This window comes from Notolabrus celidotus, chromosome 20 (assembly GCF_009762535.1).
Source record: "Notolabrus celidotus isolate fNotCel1 chromosome 20, fNotCel1.pri, whole genome shotgun sequence".
Classification (NCBI taxonomy): domain Eukaryota; kingdom Metazoa; phylum Chordata; class Actinopteri; order Labriformes; family Labridae; genus Notolabrus; species Notolabrus celidotus.
Window position 1 is genome coordinate 14,444,080 of NC_048291.1, and position 24,872 is coordinate 14,468,951.

General features: G+C 40.3%; 3 protein-coding genes across 3 annotated transcripts; 1 reads left to right on the top strand and 2 right to left on the bottom strand.

The window, feature by feature from the left end:
• Window positions 1-4,926: 4,926 nt before the first annotated feature.
• btbd17b (BTB (POZ) domain containing 17b) lies at window positions 4,927-9,055 on the bottom strand. Its single transcript, XM_034710858.1, has 3 exons — window positions 8,748-9,055; window positions 7,061-7,346; window positions 4,927-6,752 (listed from the first exon to the last, which is right to left on the bottom strand). Exons 1-3 carry the CDS (start codon window positions 9,016-9,018, stop codon window positions 5,678-5,680), a joined length of 1,632 nt encoding a protein of 543 aa, XP_034566749.1. The 5' UTR covers window positions 9,019-9,055; the 3' UTR covers window positions 4,927-5,677.
• Window positions 9,056-12,015: 2,960 nt separating this feature from the next.
• LOC117831952 (G-protein coupled receptor family C group 5 member C-like) lies at window positions 12,016-17,023 on the top strand. The gene is made up of 4 exons (XM_034710859.1): window positions 12,016-12,493; window positions 13,184-14,174; window positions 15,427-15,530; window positions 15,618-17,023. Exons 2-4 carry the CDS (start codon window positions 13,202-13,204, stop codon window positions 15,714-15,716), a joined length of 1,176 nt encoding a protein of 391 aa, XP_034566750.1. The 5' UTR covers window positions 12,016-12,493; window positions 13,184-13,201; the 3' UTR covers window positions 15,717-17,023.
• An 810-nt stretch (window positions 17,024-17,833) lies between these two features.
• On the bottom strand, window positions 17,834-24,556 carry ccdc137 (coiled-coil domain containing 137). The gene is made up of 6 exons (XM_034710860.1): window positions 24,370-24,556; window positions 23,988-24,130; window positions 22,643-22,868; window positions 22,209-22,291; window positions 21,351-21,430; window positions 17,834-18,818 (listed from the first exon to the last, which is right to left on the bottom strand). The coding sequence occupies exons 1-6, from the start codon at window positions 24,438-24,440 to the stop codon at window positions 18,621-18,623; spliced, it is 801 nt and encodes a 266-aa protein (XP_034566751.1). The 5' UTR covers window positions 24,441-24,556; the 3' UTR covers window positions 17,834-18,620.
• Window positions 24,557-24,872: the final 316 nt, after the last annotated feature.

Here is a 24,872-nt window from a genome sequence, read left to right on the forward strand (position 1 = left end):
CGTGTTTCCTGTCGCGTGCTAAGCATTATGGGATGTGGAGTGTGATCGCTTGAGCGCTTAAACATAAACCTCCCAACCATCAGTCACAGAAATAAAACATGTTAAATGGCCAAATAACTGGTGACGGACAGCAACGAGGTAGATTTACTTGAGCACTGTGTATGAGTAAACTTTTTGAGTATCTATAATTTACTTAAGGCTTATTTTTTGGGAGAAACGTATTACTTTAACTCCAAAAAATTTGAGAGGCACCCTACTGCAGGCAAGATGGCGCCGCCACAACATCCACACCGGAAGTCCATACCGGAAGTCCATACCGGAAGTGATTCTTTAACCCCCTCTCTACCCAATGCCGGATGCTTCGAACTGGAAGTTTCTTCTTCGTGTAGCGTATTGATTGCATTAGTCTGTCGCTGCTAAATCAATTAGCAGAAAGCTAATTGTGATAGAGAGAGTGAGTGAGAGAGATCCCGCTGTGTATGAAGAACAGAATAATGTAGAGTGTTAGTGTGTGTGGGGGGAGGGGATGAGAAGGAAAAGACTGTAAGTAAGAGGGAAAATACACTCAAGCTGTACACAGAGATCTATATTCACCACAAAAACAACAGAGGCTCCCCAGAAATGTGTACTGTACATCTATCATCAGTGGCTGACAGTGGTGCCTCAAGTTGAAATATTTTAGTCCTAATATTTTATGTTGATTTGGAGTTTGTAATAGCAAAAGTGCATTGTTCTTTTTCAAGTACAACATTATCAATACAAAAGGGTTAAGACATCATACATATAACATTAAAAGAACATAAAATAAAGTATAATTCTACATTTCAAGTAGGGGTTGGATGGAAAGAAACAGTAGCTATGTATACATTTTCAGTTTTTCTAGTCATTCTAATTGAAGGTTCCAACTTCAATGTTTTCATGGACGCCAAATAAAGTGATCTTGTTAAGACATTGGTGTACATGCATAAAGCATTCAATCTGAATAAAACTGTTTGACAAGCTCAGAGTGTTTACGCCCATCTAATGTCTCAAAATAGAAGGAGAAACCATTCCCTCCGTTTGTTCTTGTGGTTAATGAACACCCCTGTCACTGTATCATTGTAACGTGTTACAAATTATGTTAAAAAAGAAACAGTCACCACACACCTCTACATTTTCCTCCTCCACTCGCCCCTGCACCATAGATAACATTCTGCTCTTCTCTCGTGACTGTGGATCTACTCTGGATCTGTATTTCATTCATTCATTAATCTATACATGTGATCACATAGGCAGACAGCATGCAAGGTAATTTGGAACAAACACTACAGCAAACTGTACTGAGGTACAGTCAGGCTAACACAACATAAAATAGCATATGACCCAGACAAAACAAGAGAGGCATATGCAGATGTCATCACGGCAGCATCATAATCAGCTTTAAGTATTTCAACACACACTCGGAACAAAAGGCTGTGCATGGCTGAGACGTTAACACTATAACTTAGTGATTCGTGCAGGCTTCTAAGTAACTTCTCAAAACAGTAAATTCTCAACAGCCTATACACTTTTGGAGTCAATCAACTAGTCAATAATACTGATACGATTAAAATGTAAGTGCAAAAAAGTTCATAGAATTACGCGTAAACCTACGTGTTTTTGAAGGCTTTTATTTTGCGTTCACGTTCCTGTTTTTCAAGGCTTTTATTTTTGTAACTTTCGGTATTGACTTCCGGTGTGGGTGTTATTGCAACGTTTTTAGCTTTGTAACTTCCGGTATGGACTTCCGGTATGGACTTCCGGTGTGGATGTTGTGGCGGCGCCATCTTGCCTGCAGTAGGGTACTCTTGAAAAATTTGGAGACAAATGTAAGTATTTTTTATATACTTTACTGTGTCAATGTTATAAGTACATGATATACATTTCTTACATGTTCGAACCTTTTTGACACAACACTTTTTTTTTTTGACATTGAGACCCTCCACTCATACAAAATTGGAAAGTAATTATATAGAAATGTAAAATAAATAGAAAAGGAAAAGAAAAGAAAGAAAAAAGATTATAATAAAAATCATTTTAAAAAAATGAAAATAGAAAAGGTTATATAAAGGTAATCAAAACTCAAATTTGAAAATACATAAATTCATATGTAAATAACCCCAAAAAATAAAATATATATACATATATACATATATACATATACATATATACATACATAGACATACACATACACACATACATATGCATATATATACATATATGTACATACACACGCACATACATACATACATACATACATACATACATACATACATACATACATACATACATACATACATACATACATATATACATACATATAAGGGGCATAAGCTTCAACATTTTCTTTTTACAGGCACATAACTTTATATTCATTGAAATCCTGTCCTTGCTTTGAAAGGTGCCCATCTTTTTTCAAATAGCTTTTCATTTTTACTTATTCTATAGGCTACTTTTTCCATTGAGTAAAAGTTCTCTACTGTTCCTAACCACTTGAATGCATTTGGAGATTCCTTTTTTTCCAGTTTCTTGTGATTTGCTTGAGTGCTGTTATTCTCAATACACAGAAGAGGTATAACTCGTTTTTTAGTCCTTTATAGGACGTGTTCAATTTCGCTTAAAATTTGCACAAATGTAAGTATGTAAGTAAGTAAGTAAGTAAGTAAGTAAGTAAGTAAGTAAGTAAGTACATTTTATTTAGTATAGCACCTTTCATAGAATAAAATCACAAAATGCTTAACAGGAAATATATTCAAATTAAAATGAAATCATAAAACATTAAATGAAATCATAAAACAGTAAAAGAAACAATAGCATAATAAAACATTAGTCTGTACAAGGTGAGTCGAAGGCCTGTTTAAATAAATGTGTCTTTATTTACTTTATTTTGTGTCTTTCAGCTGAACGAATATTTACAGGAAGAGCGTTCCACAATGTTGGCGCCACCACTTCAAAAGCACGGTCACCTTTTGTCCTTAGACAAGTTCGAGGGACAACCAGCAAGCCCTGGTCAGACGAGCTCAGTGACCTACTGGTGAGGTAGTGGTCGAGCAGGTCGGCAATATACATTCAGGAGCCTGACCATGCAGAGCTTTATACACAAAAACAAGAACCTTAAAATGAATCCTAAATTTAACTGGAAGTCAATGTAGGGAAGATAGAATCGGAGTGATGTGGGTTGTCCGGCTGGACTTGGTTAACAGCCTTGCAGCAGGGTTCTGGACTTACTGAAGACGATGGAGGGACGGCTTACTGAGGCAGGTGAAAAGTGAATTACAATAGTCTAGTTGGGATGAGACGAAAGTATGAATGATCATTTCCAGTTCAGGATGTGACACAACAGACCAAAGTTTACAATGTTTCGTAAATGGAAGAAACATGACCGGGACAACTGTTTTATGTGGTGATTGAAGTACATAAAGTTGAGTTCACTACATTTCTATGATTGTTCTCAGCATATTCATATTTTATTATTTTATAACATCCGGTATAAAAGACTGTTTGTCTAAGCGGTGTTTCCATACCTGTGCGTTGCACGTCTCCATGGTTGAAAGAAGAGCCCATGGCAAAGCAAATGTCACTCAGACCAGAGTGTTCATTCAGTGGTGGTAATTGTGTTTATGACCAGTGGCGTTTCAAATGTGAAAAATTGGTGGGGCACCTACCCCTTATATACCATAGACTGTATAAAATATGGACGTAGTATCCGTGACGTCACCCATCTGTTTCTGAAGCGCTGTTTTGAAGCCAATCAGCAGCGGCAGCCATATTGCTTCTGTCGAGCCAGTGTGACGTAAAGAGGCGGGCTTTGAGCCTCCTAGCCAACAGCTGCAGTGTTCCCACAGGCAGAGTGCCTCTCATTGGAAGACTAGTAATCTCAATATCTTCAAAATAGTTAGATAGCGTTAGAAAAAAATTCACCCCCCTCACAGTGAGAGGATATCGAGAAATGAGCTATTCAGACTACACTCATCTTTTGTACCAGGCTGTAAACATGTTTATTTCTGCTGTAAAGATCAGATTTTTCCCATTCATGTGTATGTGACTTCCGGTACTTCCGGAGCCAGCCTCAAGCGGATCCTCGATGAACTGCAGCTTTTAACACTTCCGCATTGACTCATATTTTTAGACCGGAGGTTGCCGCTTGCTATATACATAATAACTTAATGTGCTACATACAAGGAAAACTAGTCCTCTAGCAACTAATGTGTTGGGGTTTTTTTACATGTCAAGGAGTCATTCATGACTCTACAAAACACACATCTTAAATGTTCACTCTTCACAAACTTCATCTTGGTCTAAAACTGTCCAACCAGAGAAAGCATGTCGAGGTATGTAGCCAAGCTTGTTGTATTCGAGATGCACATTTTAAACCAAGTTGTCGGTGCTTACAGTAATTTAGTTGACATTTTGATTCTATGGTTGGGTGACTCTATTGTTGTTCCCTTTTTATGGAGCTGCAAACCAGGAAGTCTGCATGTGAGCTTAAAAAATGTAAATGATGTTTTCTCAATAAACATAGCAAAGCAGAATACACCCATGTATTCTTGACTCCACCTATTTACATTATGAAAAAAACAATGTTTTGAGATTTTAAAAAAAAGTAGTTTGAATACTAAAGTATTTTTCCTACATCATGCTTCGGGGCTAAAACAGATTTTTACAGAGCCATATATTTGCGCCTTTAGCATTGATCTGTCAGTCAGAGTTGGGTCAGTCAACACTGAGATCCCCATGAAATCTGTTAAAAAAGATAAGCTCAGTATGGACTGAATTAAGCAAATACTCCAAATAATGTCGCTTGTGTACTTTGTCCCCCGTCAGTAATAAACCTTAAACGGTGAAATAACACTTTCATTTTTCATCTTTGAAGATTATTTGTAGATTCCGCACAGACTACAACAGGAATAATTTTGTGTAATTCTCTTTTATTGCTATTTTTTTGTTTGATTCGGGATGAAAATCACATACTAGCATGGTGTCTTTAAAAGACAGATAAGATACATGTGTAAAGACATTTAAGAAAATAAGAAACCAAATGACTACAACTGCAGCCAATACTGTCTTGCAAGTTAACTACAAAGGAACAGTGATGATGGGATTGACCTTCAATTTACACAATGTTGTATGTAAACAACAAACAGGTATATATGTGTCACAGGATACAGTACCATGAACAAAAAAAATCTATCAAAACCTAAGGTTGACCGCTTAATTGTGAAATGCATTAAATTGATAACAATTACATTTGATCTAAAAACAAATCTATGTAAGCTATGCAAACATCATTAACCATGACAGATATTTCACACATTCAAGGAACATACTACCAGACATAAAATACCTGAAAAAAAGAAAATACAGTACACTGAAGTTTATTTTTCTTTCTTAGTAAGCCAGTAATACTGATTAACCCACCATCGTTACACTGATTAACACTGCTGAGCGCTTGAGTTGTGAGTCTTTTTTGTACCAATCACCTCCTTGCTAAATAGTTGGAAGACAACAGAATGCACAAACTACTCAACAATGGAGATGTCACAGACCTGATGCATAAACACGTTCTGTGATATGAACTTACTTTGGAATATGTGTGCGTGTAATTGTGCGATTGTGCAGGGTGGATAACCGATGGTAAGGCCACGCCAGAATACTGCCTTCACTTCCTTGCAACAAGGAGGGTATGGTAGAGAGGTTTTATTATGATGTGCAGGTAGAGGGAGCTGTCAATCAGGTACTCTGATGCACGGCGCTGCAGGTCAGCATCCAACAGGAAATCCCCGGCCTCCTCTGTGCTTTGGTGGAAGTTGTAGACATGACGAACCACCACCTTACCTTGCTGTCTTGCCATCACAATCACTGTCTTCTGGAAACTCACTCCGGCAAAGTCTGGACTTGAAGTAGCTGGTGTTACAATGATGCGAGGTCGACCGCTGTCTGTGCGTGTAGGCTGCATGGCTCCCAGCTCGGTATAGGTTGACCGGGCACTGAGGGGGAGCCAGCGAGGGGAGAATAGGGCGTTCCAGGTCACCTTCTTGCTGGAGTCATGGCCACTTGGGCCGAGTTGGGTCTGGAAGCTGAAGCTGCGGTCATCACGTGTGGGGCTGTTGATGACCCAAGGGGAACCCCAGGAGGAGGACAGGTAGTTACGGGGGGTGAAGATACTGCAATTGACATCAAAATACTTGGCCAGTTGGATAGGTGAGGCAGAGTGAAACTGGAAAGCTAAATAGAGGAGATCTCGGAGAGACTCGTAGTTCTTCTGCATGAGGGCGGATTGCTTCTGAAGACGGAAGAGGTGCTGAGGAGGGATCATGCCGTATCGAATAGCCCTTAAGGCAGTTTCCACCGTCTTGCTGATGGGCTGGTTCTGGCTTATCCAGGCTTCCAGGGCCTCATACAGCTCCAGCTCACTCTGCAGAATGAGGTCAGAGCGCTGGAGCAAAGAGAGAAGCAGGTCTTCACTGATGGAGCTCCATTCTCCGCTCTGTAGCACAGATGACAGGTTCCAGGACAGGTACTGCAGGCAGCTGTCCCGCAGGGCCACGTCACCAATTTGTAGTGCATAGTTGTACCAGCCGACCACATGGCCGGTGGGAGAATCACTTGACAGGTGTTGGGTCATGTACTGGGTCAGACCCTGTTGCAAGCCCCACACGTGGTACTTGCTAGCTAGCTTGTGCAGAGAAATGGCCTGATCCAGCCGTACTGAGATATCACCGCAGTACAGATACCTGCAGGAGGAAAAAAGGTTGCTTCAGTAAAGTGTACTATATTTAAAAAATGTTCTCTCCTCACATGTGAGTCACTGAATAAACCCACACTCTCCGTTTTTCAGCTGTGTGCCTAAAACAGCAGATGTAATTTTAGAATAGTTCACACGCTGGAGCTTCTCATTTCTGCACAGGAGGGAGGCAAATTGGTGAAGAAGATCAGTCTCTTGTACCGTGGAAAATGCAAAGGCATCTACAAGAATTTCAAGAGTTTCTTAAATATGACTGAACATGATGAACTTAAAAACATTTTTTACAGTCAACCTCACCTGACAAACTTGTCAAACACAGCTGCACAGTCGGCCGTCTCCCTCAGCACCATATAGCTGTTGTTACGAGTAAGCAGCAGTTCCTCAAACACGTCACTCTGCAGTGTGAGAACCAGACTGTGGGCCTGGATTACCTTCACCTCATCCGTGCTGATGGTGTGCACCCGGAGAGTGACATCACTGCCATTCCCCATGGCCAGCAGGGTCTCCATGCGCTGCACCAAGCTCATGGAGTGATTCAGCACCGTGGCCCCGGTGTCCAAAGCTGCCTCCTGCTTCAGGGCAGCTGTGAAGAAAGTAGAGCAAGATGGAGGACAAGGTGCACTTAAAGGAAACACAATACACACTTTCTAAATACAGAAGAAATTTGCTTTAAAGTTGCAGCGACACTCTTTTACTTCCATCACCATCATTTTCACCAACCTGGCTCTACTTTCCATAAAAAATGTAAATGCATTTGTTCTTCAACCTAAATCAGATTTGACAAGGCAAGTACTAGAGTAGCATCTCTTTGGCTTAACCACAACTGACAAAATGTGTCAGGGGGAAACCAGAGTTGCATATACTTCCATTTTTCTGGTTCTAATTAATAGAGAAAGAGAGCACAAACCAGGTGGCTGACTCAGAAAGCCTCTATTAACATGCTCTTAGAGAGGATCCTGAGTTTGCAGTGCAACTTTTATGCGCTCTCATGTGCACAAGTACAAGTGGCATAGACTGGAGGAGCACACATGAAAGACTCGGCGTGACAAGTTAGTTTCCATTCTGCTCTGCCACAGCCATCAGCAGCCTTGTTGGCCTGTTACTGAGGGTTTAATGAGACACTGGGGGAGCACTCTTCTTGGCTCCCTGGAATGCTTCACAGTCTTCATATCTTAACCACAACCAAGCACCCCCTCTTCAAAGTAACCTTTTTCCAATTAGTGAGCCAGCACCCTGAGCCAGCTGAGCATGGTGGAGTGCGTGGGGGTGCGTTTCCACAAATGACTGGCACAGTGCAGCCATTGGAAATATAACCAAATTCATTATTACGAGAGAAATAGTGGCTTCTGTTACATTATTTTTTTCTTTTTTTGAATTCTCAAATTAAAAAATAAACATCAGAGAGAATTACAAGAAGACCAAAAACTTATGAATAAAGAATGTCTTAGTCTCTTTAACTTGAGCTGCTAAGAGCTGAAAACATTAAATAAAACATTGTATACTGTACACAGCCCCTAAATATAGGATCAAAAAGTCTGTACTCACATGGAATACAAAACCTAATCTGACAGCAGAGGAATGTGGCCTTCAATAGCCGTGCTTAGGAATCAGTTATAGTCAGATCTTCTTTGAGGAGTAAGAAAAGCTTCCTCTCTCTATGCTTCTGCTCTTTACTGTATCACTGAGCCGGCACAAAGCCAGGCAGCAAATGGACTTGCCTGTCTCTCCCTGCACCCATCAGACAGATAGATGAGGACAGGATGAGTGGAATAGATAAATACCCATGCTCTGCCCTGAGGCTGAGCACGAGCCACACATTCATGCTGTGCCCTACTATCAACTGACTGTATGGAGGGAAGCTGGAGTGAATTAGAACAACACAGCTTGTTTTCAAAGATGCGTTAAAAAAAAGATGGAAAAAGTGATATGACTCTTTTAAATTAAACAATTCAAACTGATGAAGACATTTTTTTTTTTATCTTACCTCCTCTAACTGTGATAGAGTGGATCATGAGGAGCAGGGTGCCCACAAAGACCCATGCAGGGATCCCTTGTTCAAAAGAGCGTACCATGTCTTCTCTCCTGACTCTCTTCCTGTATTCCCCTCTCTTCCTCACTCTTCTCCTGACTCTTCCTCTGGCTGCTGTGCGCCTCTGTCGCGTGCGAGTAGAAAGGTGTGTTGCCCCCCGTGTGTGTGCCGCCCGGCTCCCTGTCCCGCACTCTTTATGTAGGACGCTGGCCTTTCCCTGGCGCATCTCGCAACCCCACGGGCTCCATTGATTGGTGGAATCTGGCAGGGGCGTTGCTATAGCGACAGCTTTGATTTTGAATTTCTCCCTTTTGGATGTTACATGGTATTGATCAGCGGCACCGGGCCAACTGAGGACTCAGCTTAATGGTTTTTGTTTAGCTTGTTTTTTTCAAGTTGAAAAGTTAGGGGAGTTAGGCACTATTAACAATCAATACATCTTTGTGTTTTGATGGTGCTCAGAAAGCAGTAAATCTCTGCACTGCTGCATTTTCTTTATATGTTATTAGTCAATTAATTACAGCAGGTTGCCACTCAAACTGGGAGTAATTGGGTTTCTCATACGTGTGACCAATGGCAGTCAATCAAATTTTATAATCCATTTTGTCAGACAGTTTTTCAACTGAGACAATTATTTTTCTGATGGCATGTTAATCTTACTAATGGGAGGATAATTTATTTGGTGCTCCGTCTGCTCCTCAATTTAAGGGAGGCTCTGTTTATCAAAATCAGCTGCCAATCAGGACACACTCGTACTGAAATAAATGTATTTTCATTCAACTGTGTAAGATACGCTTTCGTGAATGTCACTTTGCATAACTATGATCAGGTGCTGGAATTTGTGTGCGATGCAAACTCCAGTCTCGTATTGAGTTTCTGGACAGTGTATAAGTAAGGTGAGAAAATGTGTATCATGTATGTTGTGTTGTCAAACAATTAAGTGAGAAAATAAACTGAATATGAATGTAATATGAATATATAGACTGCCATATTAAAATCCATGCTGAGAAAATCAATGTAAAAAGCTGTAATGACTCAAAGTAAGTCCTTTGTGGGTATAGAATCACGCAATGTTGTATTTGTGTAGACTAATGTCTGCAAAGCAAATTGCCCCACAGAGACATTAAAGTTTTACTCTACCACTCTACTCTATCCTGCAATAACATACAGCACTGCAGAAATGCTACTTAAAAGTAAAAGTGCAGCAATGAACTACTCCCACATCATGCTTCGGGGCTAAAACAGATTTTGACAGAGCCATATATTTGCGCCTTTAGCATCGATCTGTCAGTCAGAGATGGGTCAGTCAATACTGAGATCCCCATGAAATCTGTTAAAAAAGATAAGCTCAGTATGGATGGAATTAAAAAAACTGAAATCAATGCATCTGACCGTGCCATTAGTCCAATCGTGATATTTACTTTCATGCTGCAATGTGATAAAATGGCTCAGAATCTGCAACAACAGAGACACAGACAAGGACAGACATCATTTTAGAGGGATCTGGGTTGTGGTGAAGCCCCGAGGCCTGCCAGGCTGCAGAAAAAATGCGAGAGAAGAGATGCCCTGTGAGACCCTGACCTGAGCTACTGCTATGAATAACCTGACAGGTTCCCTGAAGGGAGCGGTGCGGCTGAGGAGCCCTAATGAAGCCGGCTGCAACAAAGAGGACCAGACAACACAGAGAGGCATAGACAAGGCAGCGGATCCTTCTGCATATGGCTGCATCTTTGTTTGACTTTCTGGAGGTGGAAACCAATGCACACAAACAGATTCCATGAATGTTATATGACTGCAATAAACCTGCTGATAATAATAATTAGAATAGAGTGATAAGTTAGTCTTCTGTGTGGTATTATAATACTGTATTCTACATGCATATTTGGCCTGGATGTGTTTACAGCTTCAGAAATCAGTTGTTCAGCTTTTGAACCGAATGTACCCCGCCAACCTCTATAAAAACAGGAATGCCCTCCATAAGGGTGACATTGCTCTCTCCTTTTAGATCAGTTCCTGTTAAGATTCTGATATGCAAAGGGATGGATTGATGAGCTGCTGGGTTCGTGAGAGCACCCCTCAGGACGAGATCCATTGAGGGATCGATGCACCACAGGGGGCCCATCACGCAGCATAAACAGTGCGTTTAGTGCAGGCATGATGCCAGAGCAAGGTTTGGCAAGGTTTCCTGGATGACCTTATTTTTGTGCTGAACCCAGGATCAGGTCTTTGAATCGTGACACAAATGGCTTTTGACATAAACACACTTTAACATGTTGCAGGCATCAAATAACTGGTGAATATAAGGGAAGAAGTACTAAATATATAACTCCTAAAATAATCTGCAAACATTTTTTCTGGTTATTTCAATGTGTCAGTCATATTGCAATGCTTGGTAAGTAAAATCAATTGAGTATATTTGATTATTTTTCAGGTGTAACCTGCCCTAACTGTGAATTTCACAAGTAAATGAGGAAGCCAGATGATGAGAGAAGTCTGGGGACTTTTCGGCTACTCTTGACTAGACTCTGCCTCTGGAGAATAAATTCTGTTCTTGTCCTGTCTCAATAATTTAAGATTTGACAGAAAACTAACGTGCATTGTGGTTTTTGAGCATCTTATTCTGCAAAAACATTTTATCTAACTGTAAATGCACTGTAATTTGATAAATTCCAAATGTGTTGGCTTACTTATTGGAAAAAAAAACACTGTACAGAAATACTAAAGACAGTTTAAAAGCTTAAAATCAATAACTTCTATCAATATTGCTTTTAATCAAATGGTTGTTAAATGGCATGGTGACAACAGATCAATAACAAGCCTGTTCTGTTGTGTAATCTAATTTGATTATGCAACACTTCAGTCCATCTTTTCTGTAACAACATTTTCCACCAGGTGGCTCTGCAAACTGGGTGCACAGTTTTGCCCTCTGTTGATGACTGCACTGTAGAGAAAGTAGATTCAGGTTGTAGTAGATTTTGATTGTTGTTAAGATGGCAAATTAAGTGACATAAATGATAAACATTAGAGTTGAATTTCACTTCAAATTAGTTTAAAATAAAACTGAAACCAGCAGCAAAAAAATAAGCATCTTTCATGAGGAATCACCTTTAAAGTTCAATCAAAATGTTGCTCTATCCCTAAAACTATTAGTCACTGATCATCACTGTCCTAGAAATCAAAGTCTGTTCATGTCAATCAGGCCAGACCATGTCCTACGACTTGCAAACACAAGTTACCCTACATGTCGCACTTGAGAGGTGAGTGGGTCCTTTGTTTGGGAGTAAGCTGCCTGAAACAAATAAGCAGGCTGGGTGCTAATCTCACAGAATATGCAAAGCTGCAGAGAGGTTGGATAAAGACAAGGAGCGGTTTCAGCTGGGTCCTTAGAGGAAGTTACACACACTGGACCATAACAAGTGTACATGACAGGAAAGCTATTATGAGGCGACTGCCGGTGAGAGCAGTATAACATGGCTCAATAGCAGCAGGGAAGAGGCGGACAGATGGAGGACTGTCCATGATTCCACCCGGAAAAACACGCTGGATTGAGCAAGTGACGCGAATAAATCCATCGAAATATCCGTAAAAGTTCGACAATATAGAAGAAAGATTAAACATACCGGAAGAGTCAACTTTTTGGGGGTTTTCCTCACTGGGAGTAAATCTACTCGAGTCACCTGTTGGAGCGGTCACAAGTCCAGGTAAGCTGGTCCTGACAGAGCCATTAGATATTATTCTAATACCCCTATAATAACCTTGATTTTGTTGCTCATTGTTGCACTCATGTACATTTTGTTGTAATGATTTCAGCCTGAAATCATTAGTTTGAACTTTAGGGAAGAATCATAATTTGACAATAAGTCTACTTGTCAAAAATGCCTGTTACATTATTGATGTGAATTTAGCTACAGAATTAAACTATTTATCCCTCACCAGTCCAAAGTAAGCCCACTGACTGTGATAAAGGATTATAATCGTGCAAAAAAAACTTTACCTTCAAATCAAGCAGAGTACTTTTGCTAATGTCTCCTGTTGGAATGCTTAAATGAGGCCTCTGAAAATTAGATGTTGTAGGAAGACCAGACTGAGCTGTGATTACATCATGATTCCATGTTGTAATTAAAGACAGGCGAGACAATTTGTTGGATTCTTCAGAGACATGAATGGATTTAATTCAGTCAGGAGTATGACCCAGTTACTTGATAGGCTATGCACAGTGTGAGAATGAAACTTTTCAATGTGTAAATTTAATCTGGGATAACATCATTTGTTTTAAGATGTATTCAAAGTCAGTGTTTGCATCTTCTCCTAAATACTCAAATGCAAATACTCTTGTTTTTCTGACAGAATTTGCATGCATATTTTAATAATCTGGATGTTGTTTTTCTCAGAAAAACTGCAGTGAAGCCATGGATACAACCGGCCCTCCAAAAGGCTGTGGCACCAATATCGGCTTTATATTCTACAACCTTTGTGACCTGACCACAGTGTGGGGGGTAGTTGTGGAGGCCCTAGCTGCTGCTGGAGTTGTGACCTCCTTTGTACTCTTCATCATCCTCATGTCCAGCTTACCATTTGTGACAAACAAGAAGAGGAAGGCAATGGTGGCCCTGCAAGGAGGCATTCTGGTCTGTACCTTGGGACTCTTTGGACTCACTTTTGCCTTCATTGTGGGTCGATACTCCGCCGGCTGTGCTGCACGGAGGTTTCTCTTCGGAGTTTTGTTCTCAGGCTGTCTGTCCTGCCTGATGATGCACGGATTGTGGCTGGCTCTGCTGCAGAGAGGCCGGGGGCCCAAATGCTGGATGTTCTGCCTGGGCGCGCTCGGTCTGTGGCTGGTGGAAGTGATCATCAACACTGAGTGGCTTATCACCACTGTAGTCAGGAGTCCAGCTGGAGTTGAAGCTGTCCCTGAGCTGTCCTGCAGCTTTGCTAACCTGGACTTTGTGATGGCTCTGATCTATGTCATGGTCCTTCTGGTCGCTGTGGTGGTGATGCCGGTGTTCACACTGATACACCAGCAGAAGCAGTGGCGTCGAGATGGAGCTTTCATCCTGGTCACTGGGCTCTTCACCCTAGCCATCTGGGTGACTTGGATTGTCATGTTCCTCTATGGAAATCAAGCAGTTGGAAGTCCCAGCTGGGATGATCCGACTATGGCTGTAGCTTTGGTGTCAAATGCCTGGGTGTTCCTCTTCTTCTATACCATCCCAGAAATCAGCTTACTGACCAAGGAGGACTTCGACCAGGAGCCACTAGACGATGGAGATCATGTTTATCCCACCAGGAGCTTGGTTTATGACAACATCCTGAAGGATCCAGAAACACGCCCACACAACATGTACATAGAAAATAAAGCCTTCTCTATGGATGAGCCTACAGGTAGCCTACACAGTGCTGTCTTGCAAAACTCTTACCATAACTATGTATGCAGACTCCCTTTAATAGTGTGCCATACTCTTAGAAACTGGCCTTTTTTCCTACATTAAATAATGAAGCACTTCACAGTTGTGAATGTGAGGTACTGTTAATCTGCAGCTTCCCCAAGCACACGGAAATATTGGGTACTTGGTAGTTTATTATTTCTATTTTTGACTAACCAGCCAACAAGTGGCTTCTTAACCTATGAAATAGTAATCTGCCAATTGCTTGTTCTCCATGAGCCCAGACCTTCTCAGCAAGTATAACAATGAAATCCACTAGAATAACAACTTACGAGCAGGTCAAACGTTTCCCGTAATGATTCGTCCATAGATTATAATCTTTGTTCGTATCCCTTCACACACAGAGAGAGAAGACTGGTGCAGCAACACATGATGATTATAGTTTTTTGCATTTTTTAAATGGGGGATTATGTTGAATTCTGCCTTTGTGTCATGTGACTAGTCCAGGTGGGAAAACAAAACAGCAGGAGGAAATCTGTTTTGTGTTTGTCTGCAATCAGACCAGCCATGTGACAGTGATCAACCGAAAGAACACAGAATAGCACTGAAGTGAAAAGCAAAAACTCACTGAAAAGACCTGCAAACACACACAACTGCTTGAATTCTGTGAAATAGAATGGATACTGCAATGAAACATGTACATTCATGGCTCTGCCTATTGAACATGTTAAATAGGCCGGCATCTGCCATGCAAACTATGGTGGCTGTTCAGTTCTTTCCGTAAAAATTGGGCTGACGACATAATGGCTGCATTGTAATACATACAGCATCGTCTCTTTAACACAGCGCTGCTTGAGGCGTCAGGACCACAGACTGTTAAGTGCTGTTTTGTCCAGATAGATTAATGTCTGGCAGAACCCCAGGGAGATCTACTGATAAGCATATAAATAAATGTATGCCATTCAGAAACCATTAACCCCTTTTTTAAGGACAGAGGTCTGTTCTACTTACTAAAGGTTGGGTCCAAAGTTACAGAGCAAATACCTCGGTAACTTTGAAGCAACAATCGACACACCTGAACTCATAATGTAGATTTGCATATCAGGGATGTATAATTTTACAAACTTAGCGATGTGCCTGTTTTATTGCACAGATGGTAGGTGACATTTCATAGTGTGGTGCAGTTAGACAGTATTTCATTCCCAACTGATGCCAATTTTTCCATCTTCTTCTACCTTTCCTTTACCCAGTCTCCATAAGGCCAGAGTCCCCATACGGTTCTTACAATGGTCAGCTGCGAAGTTGTGTGTACCAGCCTACCGAAATAGCACTGATGGCCAAGGGTCTAACAAGGGTGAGTGTGTGCATGTACTTTTCCAATGAAAAATACTCCTCCACTATGACGACTGCATCAATCACTTCTTTGTGTGTGTTTCTACAGATGGACCAAGAGGTGATCATCCCAAGAGCCAGAGCCCCGTCTTTGAATCCTGGGAGTGTCAGCTCCCTGGCTCGTTCACACATGTCCTTACCTTCTTAAGGACTGTCACATGCAGGCAGTGTTTCAAGAGTTACAAACACTTAAAGCCATGAGATTAAGCTCCACCAGGGTTTTGTTGTACCCTCAGAGTTCCTAGTATGTTTGTGTACATAGCCTTAATTATTCTCACATGGAAATTTCTACTCTCCCAAACAACGTTTCCTTCCTTCAGTCGACTATAAACCAGCTTTGCTCACTTGTAGAATCAGCTTTATTCGCCAAGTATGCTTGAACACACAAGGAATTTGACTTTTGTAGCTTCACTCATTGGGTTTTAAGAAAGGACAGCAAATCTAGAGAAAGAACTTCATGTATGTATCGCTATGGTAAAGAAATTACTCCACTTTCTGGCTTGGTGAAAGACCTAGAACTGTTGTATCTTGGCCTTTCATGTGCCTACAAAATCAAATCACTGGTTGAAACAATTAATAAAATCTATTGGTGGAAACTTACCGTCTTTATGTGAGACTAGTGGACATGGGTTTGGCACAGAATTTTTAATTTGACTGTTTCATCGTTGTTTATTTTGGGTTTGTTTTGAACAAGTGTTGAAAGATGTCATCAGTTCTTAGAAAGATAATTTGTCAGCTGATTTAAATGTTTTAATTTGTTTGCAGGAAAGCATACTGTTAAATCACTCTGCCATTTAGACTTCCACTGAAAGCCGTACAAGTCTGTAGTGTGTGGGATTTATAGAAATGTAATTTTATGTTAAGTTGTAAAATTCTAAGTTATTAAACCTGTAAAGGGTCCTGAAATGTGAGGCTATTAGATCTTCAGGTTGCAACAGGAAAGGCCGATAAGGGGTAATGAGAGAAACAGTGTCACAGGTATTGTTGGCTGCCCAGGGGGGATTTGCATATTGGTGGATAGTCTTTAACAGTAAACATACTGTTGTGTACAGGGTTTCAGTATGGAAGAAAGCACAGCACATCATCAGGTGGCTATGAGAGGGATGTAAAACTAACCCTGTTGAATATTACAGACATTGAAAGAATTTTAAATCGATTCCAAACTTTCCAAAAGACTGACAATATTGGTGAAGTGGAGAATGCGCCTGCTGCTGCTTTGATTTATGAAGAAGAGTTCTTCCTTTCCTCCACAGGAACAATTATTCACAAATAATTTGTCACACACACATGCTCACACTTTCAGAGCTTCTGAGTGAGCTGCGGCTGCCTAGCAGCAGGCTGAGTAGGCTCTCTCAATCACTCCCACCATCCTGTACTGTCAGCAGCCAGGGGAGGAAATTGCTCACAAACTGGAAATCAGACTGATTAGAAATGTACAACAGAACATGTGTGAAAAATATCACACTGTTACTCCTCCTGCCTGCTCCCCTTTATCTCATTGTTTGGTTATGAAATAGATGCAAAGTGCTGCAAAAGACACGCAGCAGTCTTCACAAACAATGGGATTAATGTACCCAAATTTAAGCAAAGTGAGGCTTTCAGACATCTCTGGATGTTTTCTTTGCATTTCTATCAACAGCCCTCTTTTCACTTGTTGGTTACTCCCTTCTCTATGTTCTGACAAGCTTTAGAGTAATAGGAAAAATGTAAGGCTGACCCAGAAGAGCTGAGTTTAACCCATGCATGTGATCAAGAGTTAACTAGTAAGATGCCTCCTCTTAAGGAAATAACATAAATAGATAAAACCATACGACACATCAATTCCTAATAAATGACTTGTGTTCAAATCCAATCCCTCTCTGCCAGGCAGCAACTTCAAACCCCCTGGTAATATGATTAGCTGTCTTGAGCACACGAACACAGGTGGTTCCATGACCAGTGGTGGTTAAACTCAGCTCAAGGGAGTCAGCACTACCAATCACAGGCAGCTGTTCCCACTTAATGCATTTCATTGTCACTGTGACAACCTTCTGTGGACAAACACAGCTGAAAAAAAAAGAAATGCCTGTGAACCCACAGACCAGAGGACAGGGATTCAGTATTCATAGGTCAACACATATGGTGAATGTTATCAATACTTGTATTTGCACAGTCTGTCCCAGAAGCCTGCATGTAAACAAAGGCCTTGTTCATGAAGGTAAACCTTTTAAGGATTACAAAAAGTAACTAGCTGTGCCAGGTTCTAATGAATTTAAATGCAACGCATTTAAAAAGGCTGATGTGATTTATTTATCCAAGGACTCGGGCTCAAGCAGGGGTACAGAGTAAAACAATTTTTTCACTTCTTTTAATGCTTGTTTAAATATCAAAACATCAAAAGATGTATCTTGAATTTGAAAACTGAGGTTGTGAAATATATCCAAAGATTTTGTAAAATCTATAAATGCTTATAAATAGCTGTGCCAGTGAGATTGTTTTCTCAACAGCTGTTTCTGCCTCATCTTTTAAATTAGTATGCATGAAGAGCATGACAGCGCTCATTTGGAGAATTTACAATTCAGTTAAAAAATTCCTTCTGTTGACAATATAGTCATAAGCTCCACAAAAGTTTCAAAGTAGCCTCCATCGTGAGATGATTCTCCTGACTTTGTTTATTATCTTACTTTTTCTACACAAATCCTGCTTTTTTCCCATTCAGAGGAAAATATGGTTAAACACAGTAGTCATTATTGTACACACATTGTTTTCATTGAATGCAAATAAAACTTTAAAAAGGGTCCAAATGTTCCGTCAGCAACTCAATGAAAACCAGCTTTCTGCATGAGTACTGCCATCTAGTGGAACCACAGCAGACACTCAAATGACTTCCCTCTCACTGTGGCCTGTGGATGCAAATGTTTGCTCATTTGCCCATAGGTAAGCTACACTGTGGTGAGCTCTTCCGCAAACACACCAGCTCCAGAGTAACGGAACACGTAAAGTCAGTCTGCTGGTGATTATCTGATGATCCCTCTCAGTTCTTGAGTGAAGCCCCGGGACATTTAAAAAAACGTCACTTTAGATTTTTGAGTTTTTCCAGGTTGGCAGTCTTGGCTTCTTGCTGTAGCTGTCTCTGTTTCTTAAGATGACGGTAGGCCTCCACTGCTCGCAGCCTCTCTTCCTCCATGATTCTCTGACGGGCCATGGAGGGCTTGGCTGTAGATGCTGTGCTGTTGCCCAAGAGTGAGTGAAGAAGCAGCTGCTTTGATGCCTGGTGGATAATGGAAGCACAGCAGAAAGTGAAGTCGCTATTCAACCATAAGAATTAAAAACATTGGGCCTCATTCACCAACAGTGCATACGCACGAATATGTGCTTAAACTGTGCGTACGAACATTTGAAGCGCAAATCTGGGATTCATCATCATATTCTTACTTGAATTTGTTCTTACACTGCAAACAAAAATAGAACTTCCTCAGACCATGCGTACAGACAAATGATAACGACCAAATTTCTCAGAAAATATAAACACTAGGGGTGCAACGATACACAAAATCTATGGTTCGGTTTGGTTTGATACGTTTTTGTCACGGTTTGATACATTTTCAATACAGACGAAAGGGAAATTTCCATGTGTTTTTTTTACTTGTAGTTTATTGAAATTGCCAACATTTGTTTCAGCTCAAAAGCACAGTTTTTAAATTAAATTAAATGTATCAGGGGCAGCTACCTGACATGTTCTGCTGTGCATGAGGGGGTTGTGTGTGCGTGCGTGCGCGTGTGTGTGTGTCTGCGTGCCCATCTGCCGTGCGGGATACAGAGAGCAGAGGAGAATTGTGAACGCGCGACCATGTAGAGACAGAAATGACATCCCGTCATGTAAATAAGATAAATAGCATAAGGATATTTAGTCTGTTAAATAAAAGAACAAGGTATAGACCTGATCTATGAGAGAGGTAAACTTAAATCACTTCTGCTTTGACTTCCAAGGGGGGGTGGGACCCGGCGGCAGGGAGGGAGGGAAAACACTGTCCGGTATCAGGAAGTCTACACAGCATGCAGTATAAGACCACAAGTAATGCATATACGCACTTTAAAACCATGTCACCCAGTCTAGCATCACTACAGGACCACGGCTCCAACTCTGCTCTGCAACCAAAGAGGACACTTGTGCTTCCCTCTCGTGCGGGCGCGCACTCACACACACATATGTGAACATATGAACCCAGCAGACCGCCGTATGGCAAAATATATATTTCCAGCTGAAGCACAGTTAAAACAAACGTGACCAGCTTGGACTGAATGAATGTGGGAGGAGCGCGCAGTTCAGTGGACCTGCGCTCGACAATGCAGCCCGGAGGTGTCGAGCGCAGATCCTCTGAACTTTCAGCACAGAGTGCCTCATCAGAAGTTGATCAAATAAATATAAAATTGCGTATTGTTCGGTTCATAGGGCGTACCGAACCATGACCACTGTATCGGATGGTTCGATACAGATGCACGTATTGTTGCACCCCTAGTAAACACATACTCTTTACACTTTTAACTAAATGCATGACATATTTTGCTTTTAATTAAATCAAATAATTATTTATTTCTTAAACTGAAACTTTTTATTCTTGACAATCTATTGTCACTATTTTTAATTTCATTTAAATGTCTTTTAATATTCAACTGATTTTTAACTTTATTGATCATTTTATGTAAAGCACTTTGAATTGCCTTGTTGCTGAAATGCGCTTTATAAAAAAAATTGCCTTGCCTTGGCTTGCCTTGCCTTAAATTATTTTCAGTAAAAAAAAAAAAAGCAAAATGACTGTCATATAGCCATCTGGCAAAAAGAATGGCAGAAAACTGATCACATTTTCTATTTTCAAGGTTTTATTTAAAGGTTAGCCATTATTTTTGTCAATATTTTATTTATTATAATGGGTACTATTTTAGACAACTTAAAAAAAAAAAATCTTGGAAGACAACTCACAACCCTACATTTGTGTCTCGCGACCCTCCAGGGGGTCCTGACCGCCACTTTGGGAACCCCTGCTTCCGGGATCCTGGAAGTCCTGTAAATGCGGGAAACACAATGCCCCTGAGTGGACCAATCACAGGGCTTGCGGCCCGTGTCAATTCTACGCCTAGTTACATTTTGAAGGAGGTGCACGTCAGCTACGTGCGTATGCCTCTGCGTAGGTACGGGAGCTACGCGGACCTCCGGCGTAGGGTACGCCATTGATTCGACGCAGAAGTATAAATCAGCCCTAAGAAGCGGATGGCTAGTTGGTGAGCATATTTTATGTTATATTTAGCTTAAGTCTCTATCCTGTTTATGCTTAAATGTTGTTATTTATACATGAGATATGGCCTTAAAACCTGGCTTATGACTCAATTTGTGAGTCCAGAACTTAAGGAGACACAGCATTAACAGCCTAAGTAATTGAACCCAGGCTTTCTTCTTTTTTGTCATGGCGACTCCTGCTGATACGCTTCGGAAAAGTGTTGGTTTTCTTGCCTTAACCTCTGCAACATTTCACATCTACCCGTCTTGATGCACCGAACAATGTCCTTATATAGATAAATTGGGGCATGGTAGTATGCTGATTGCAGGTTGCGGGCATGCGCCTGTCAATTTAGAATGATTCTGATTCACTAATATACGAAGATGGTGAGAACAAAATTGGCTGGTACGCACATGTCATGAATCCGACGGTGATTTTGCGTATGCACTTATTTTATGCGCAGAGTAAGAATATTTCTACGCATTTATTAGTGAATGAGGCCCATTGAGCGTTGCACTGCTGGTTACCTGAGCTTTGATTGGAGCTTTCTTGGGTTTGGCGCTGAAAGAAGGTGGGGCCATTGAAACTTCACCAAATGGAATATCATCTACAAAACAAAAACAAGAACATCACTTAACAGTTATGCTGCAGCTTTTATTCTTCAGTCCTGTTCTATCTAACCTCTAAGATAAATACCTAGCAACTTAGCTACTACACACTCCTTTATGTTCACCAGCTAGTTCCATATGTTAACTGTCATCTGATGCTGTGTAGGTGGAAAACAGTTGGTTTATCTGAGCTGTTTTGAAGAAACATGTAAGGTGTCAGCAAAAATGATTGTCTCTGATGTGGACACACTCACACACACACACTAACTACAAATGGGAAAAAGATGCTATAACCTTTTTTTTTACTAAAACATACTGACAAGTTTGGCATCACCTTCAAGTAAACAATTTTGCAATTCAAAAAAATATATTGCATTTAAGTTAATAAAAAATATAGCAGTCAAATTTTGACAATAATGTGAGACATAAGCATAAATATCTCATTACAAATAATTTAATTAAAAATATGTATTTTTAAAATGCTTTCTTTGACTTACAAATAACTTTAGATAATAATAATCTGTCTGCCCCTGTTAGGAAAAAAATCTAGTCTTGGGGACTTATTGCTTTTCTAATACACTTTAGGAATATTAACCAGTGGTATTTGGTCAATCTTTAGAGAACAGCTGAAATCTAGTACATTTTGGAGATAGAAACTATCTCAAATTGATATCACATTCACCTTAAAAGTGACTGATGCCTGCTCATATTGATTTTAGGGGAAGAATCTACTCCTTTTACATCCCTTTGTATCAGGAAATCACATATTTTTATTACCTATGAACATCTCTTTTTCCATGAGGTCCTCTTGTTTGTTCAACTTCTTCTGGTGAAGCCTCTGTACTCTGATTTTATCATACCTGAACCAGGGGAACAAAGGTCGAAGAAATTAGACATATTTCATTCAGAAACTTTGCACGTCTGTGTTTACCGTTACCTATTATGTACTCATATACTCATCATTTAACTGTTAGCGTGTTGGATGTTACCATTATATATGGGGCAGATAGTATTCAATGCTGTCTTAGGTTGTGTCAAAACATGATTAATTGCCACTGTATAGAAAACCAGAACAAACAAGATCGTTTTTCCATACTTCTGTTAAGCACATGAACAGGAAGTCACAATTCCAAAAAATCCCACTTTTCACCAACACGTCACATCATTTCAGGGGGGACAAATGCTGCTCTGCTGATGACAATAATACTTACTCCTTCTTTTTCTCAGACTTGCCCTTGTCTGCGGGCTTTTCTTGTTTCTCTTCTTCCAACTCAGGCTTCCTCTCCACTTGGTTCTTGGTGAGGAAGAGGACGTGTTTTGTCTCATTATCCATGCGCCTCAGGTATGCTTTCACACTTTCCCGCTTTCCCCTTTTGAAGTGTGGGACAGGTATATCTCCACCCTGGGAATCCCCGGGTTTACCTTTGTGGGAAACAGCTAAGACAAATGAATGTAAGTTAATGTCCTGTTATTATAATATATATCATGACTAGGGATGTAACGGTATATCGGAAGACAGTAAAAAATCGATACAAATAAGGGTGGATTAAAATCGATTCAACAAAATGTATATCCGGACATTATTTTGAAACAGTAGAAGACGCTATCTGCATTATACTCCACTTGTTCAACATCATTAAGTCTCTTGCGCTGCTCTCTCGTCACTCCCTGAGTGGAGGTGTTTTAAGGTTAAAGCATGTTTCAGAATCAGCTGACTGCACACAGCGGAGACGCTCAGCTGGGGGCTGCAGCTGAGTGACAGGTCTCCACGAGCGCTTTGTTTCTCCTGGACTGATTCTGACCCGGTTGCGCTCCCGGCTGACACATGGCTGCGTTTAAATGCTTATTTTTCTCAATAAGAATGAGAAAACTGGACACTGAGTCTAAAATATGTTTCTGTTCAGTTGTCCTGTTGCAAGTAAATCCACATGTTGAAGTCTGAGTCTACAAGTTGATATTCAGCGTGTTAACATTTTGAACACCTCAATATGATCCGTGGCTGTTTACTACAGTCAGCTATATACACTATGCCGTGAAGGAAAATTTGATTAAGGGGAAAAAACCCATTTGACCTTATTTTTGACATGGAAAACGTCTACGTTTTTTTAATCATTAAACGATAATTTATTGTTAACATTTCCAAAGATTGATCACGGAAAATACTTGAAATGTACATCCCTAGTTTAAAGATATTTACCTTTTTTGTTTTAATATTTAATACTTTCATTTGGGAATTGTTCACTTTCCATTTCTCTACAATTGTTCTGAAATTTTCCAACAAGGTATTTTTGTGCGGTGATTTTACTGTGCAATGGTTTTATTTGAGTTACAACACACCTTAAAAAAGAAAAAGGATTACTTGTTTACAAAGGAATAAAAGAGAAAATATATATATTGCAACTGTCCATATCAAAGAATTGAAATAAAATAATAGTTATTTAAATTTTGAGTTCAATCCAGTTTTATTGAAAATCGTGAGTGAATCGTATCGTGAACCAAAAATCGGGATTCGAATCGAATGTGGGTTGAGTGTATCCTTACATCCCTACAACTCACCTTTCTGTAGCTTTTGAACTCTGTTGGGTCCAGATTTCATCCTGTCCTTGCTCTTCATGATCTCTCGGAGTCTGAACGGGATGTGCTTGAGGTGATCCTCTTTGGCTTGGTTAGGTTTTCCATCGCGTTTGGGCTTCTTGTCACTGAGAGTAAAACACAATAACGTTCAGAGAGTATACACGTTTAATAGTAACAGTGCCTTTAACAAAAGCATGCACTTAATAGATATTGTTGCCTCGTTTGAGAAAGAGTAATACGTTTACAAACTAAAGATCGTTATGATAGCTCACAATAGAACTTTAAGAGAACTAAATAACAGCTAGCATCTGTAGCTAGAGAGCTAAATCGCAGCTCTTCTGTCTCATCAGCTCCCTCACGATACCTTGGACGTTGTCCGGCCTTCACTGCTTGTTTTCCCGACTCGTTGGATTTGCTCTTTTTATTCTTTCCCATTTCAGTGTTGTATATTTCACTTCATAGCAAATGAGCTTCACAAATCAACTGTGCATGTGGAGAAGCGTGGTTTGCCTTTAACCTACGAACTTTAACCTCAAGCGATAGACAGGAAATATGTCAAGAAGAGCTCTCACTCTGTGTGCTTTTTAGGCGTGACTTGGACGTTTATATTCCTGTTACTTGGCATGCCCATAGACTGTATGGTCATGCTAGAGGAAAATGTACGTCTCCAAGGGTTTTGAGGAATCTACGGAAGAGGATTAGGGCCACTGAATTTTTTAAAATATTTTTTTATTATTCTAAAAAAAAGTTTCTGACTTTAATCTTAGAATTCTGACTTTAATCTCAGAATTCTGACTTTTTTCTTGGAATTTTGACTTTAATCCACTGAAAAAAAATTAAGACCCAATATATTTGTATTAGTATAAT

Coding starts and splice junctions, on each gene's coding strand:
- btbd17b (XM_034710858.1), bottom strand. CDS start 9,018: ATGCGCCAGGGAAAGGCCAGCGTCCTACATAAAGAGTGCGGGACAGGG. Junction 7,347..8,747: donor CTCTATCACAGTTAGAGGAG/GTAAGATAAAAA, acceptor CTTTCTTCACAG/CTGCCCTGAAGCAGGAGGCA. Junction 6,753..7,060: donor GTGTTTGACAAGTTTGTCAG/GTGAGGTTGACT, acceptor TTCCTCCTGCAG/GTATCTGTACTGCGGTGATA.
- LOC117831952 (XM_034710859.1), top strand. CDS start 13,202: ATGGATACAACCGGCCCTCCAAAAGGCTGTGGCACCAATATCGGCTTT. Junction 14,175..15,426: donor CTCTATGGATGAGCCTACAG/GTAGCCTACACA, acceptor TCCTTTACCCAG/TCTCCATAAGGCCAGAGTCC. Junction 15,531..15,617: donor TGGCCAAGGGTCTAACAAGG/GTGAGTGTGTGC, acceptor GTGTTTCTACAG/ATGGACCAAGAGGTGATCAT.
- ccdc137 (XM_034710860.1), bottom strand. CDS start 24,440: ATGGGAAAGAATAAAAAGAGCAAATCCAACGAGTCGGGAAAACAAGCA. Junction 24,131..24,369: donor AAGGCCGGACAACGTCCAAG/GTATCGTGAGGG, acceptor TTTTACTCTCAG/TGACAAGAAGCCCAAACGCG. Junction 18,819..21,350: donor AAGCTCCAATCAAAGCTCAG/GTAACCAGCAGT, acceptor ATTATCCACCAG/GCATCAAAGCAGCTGCTTCT.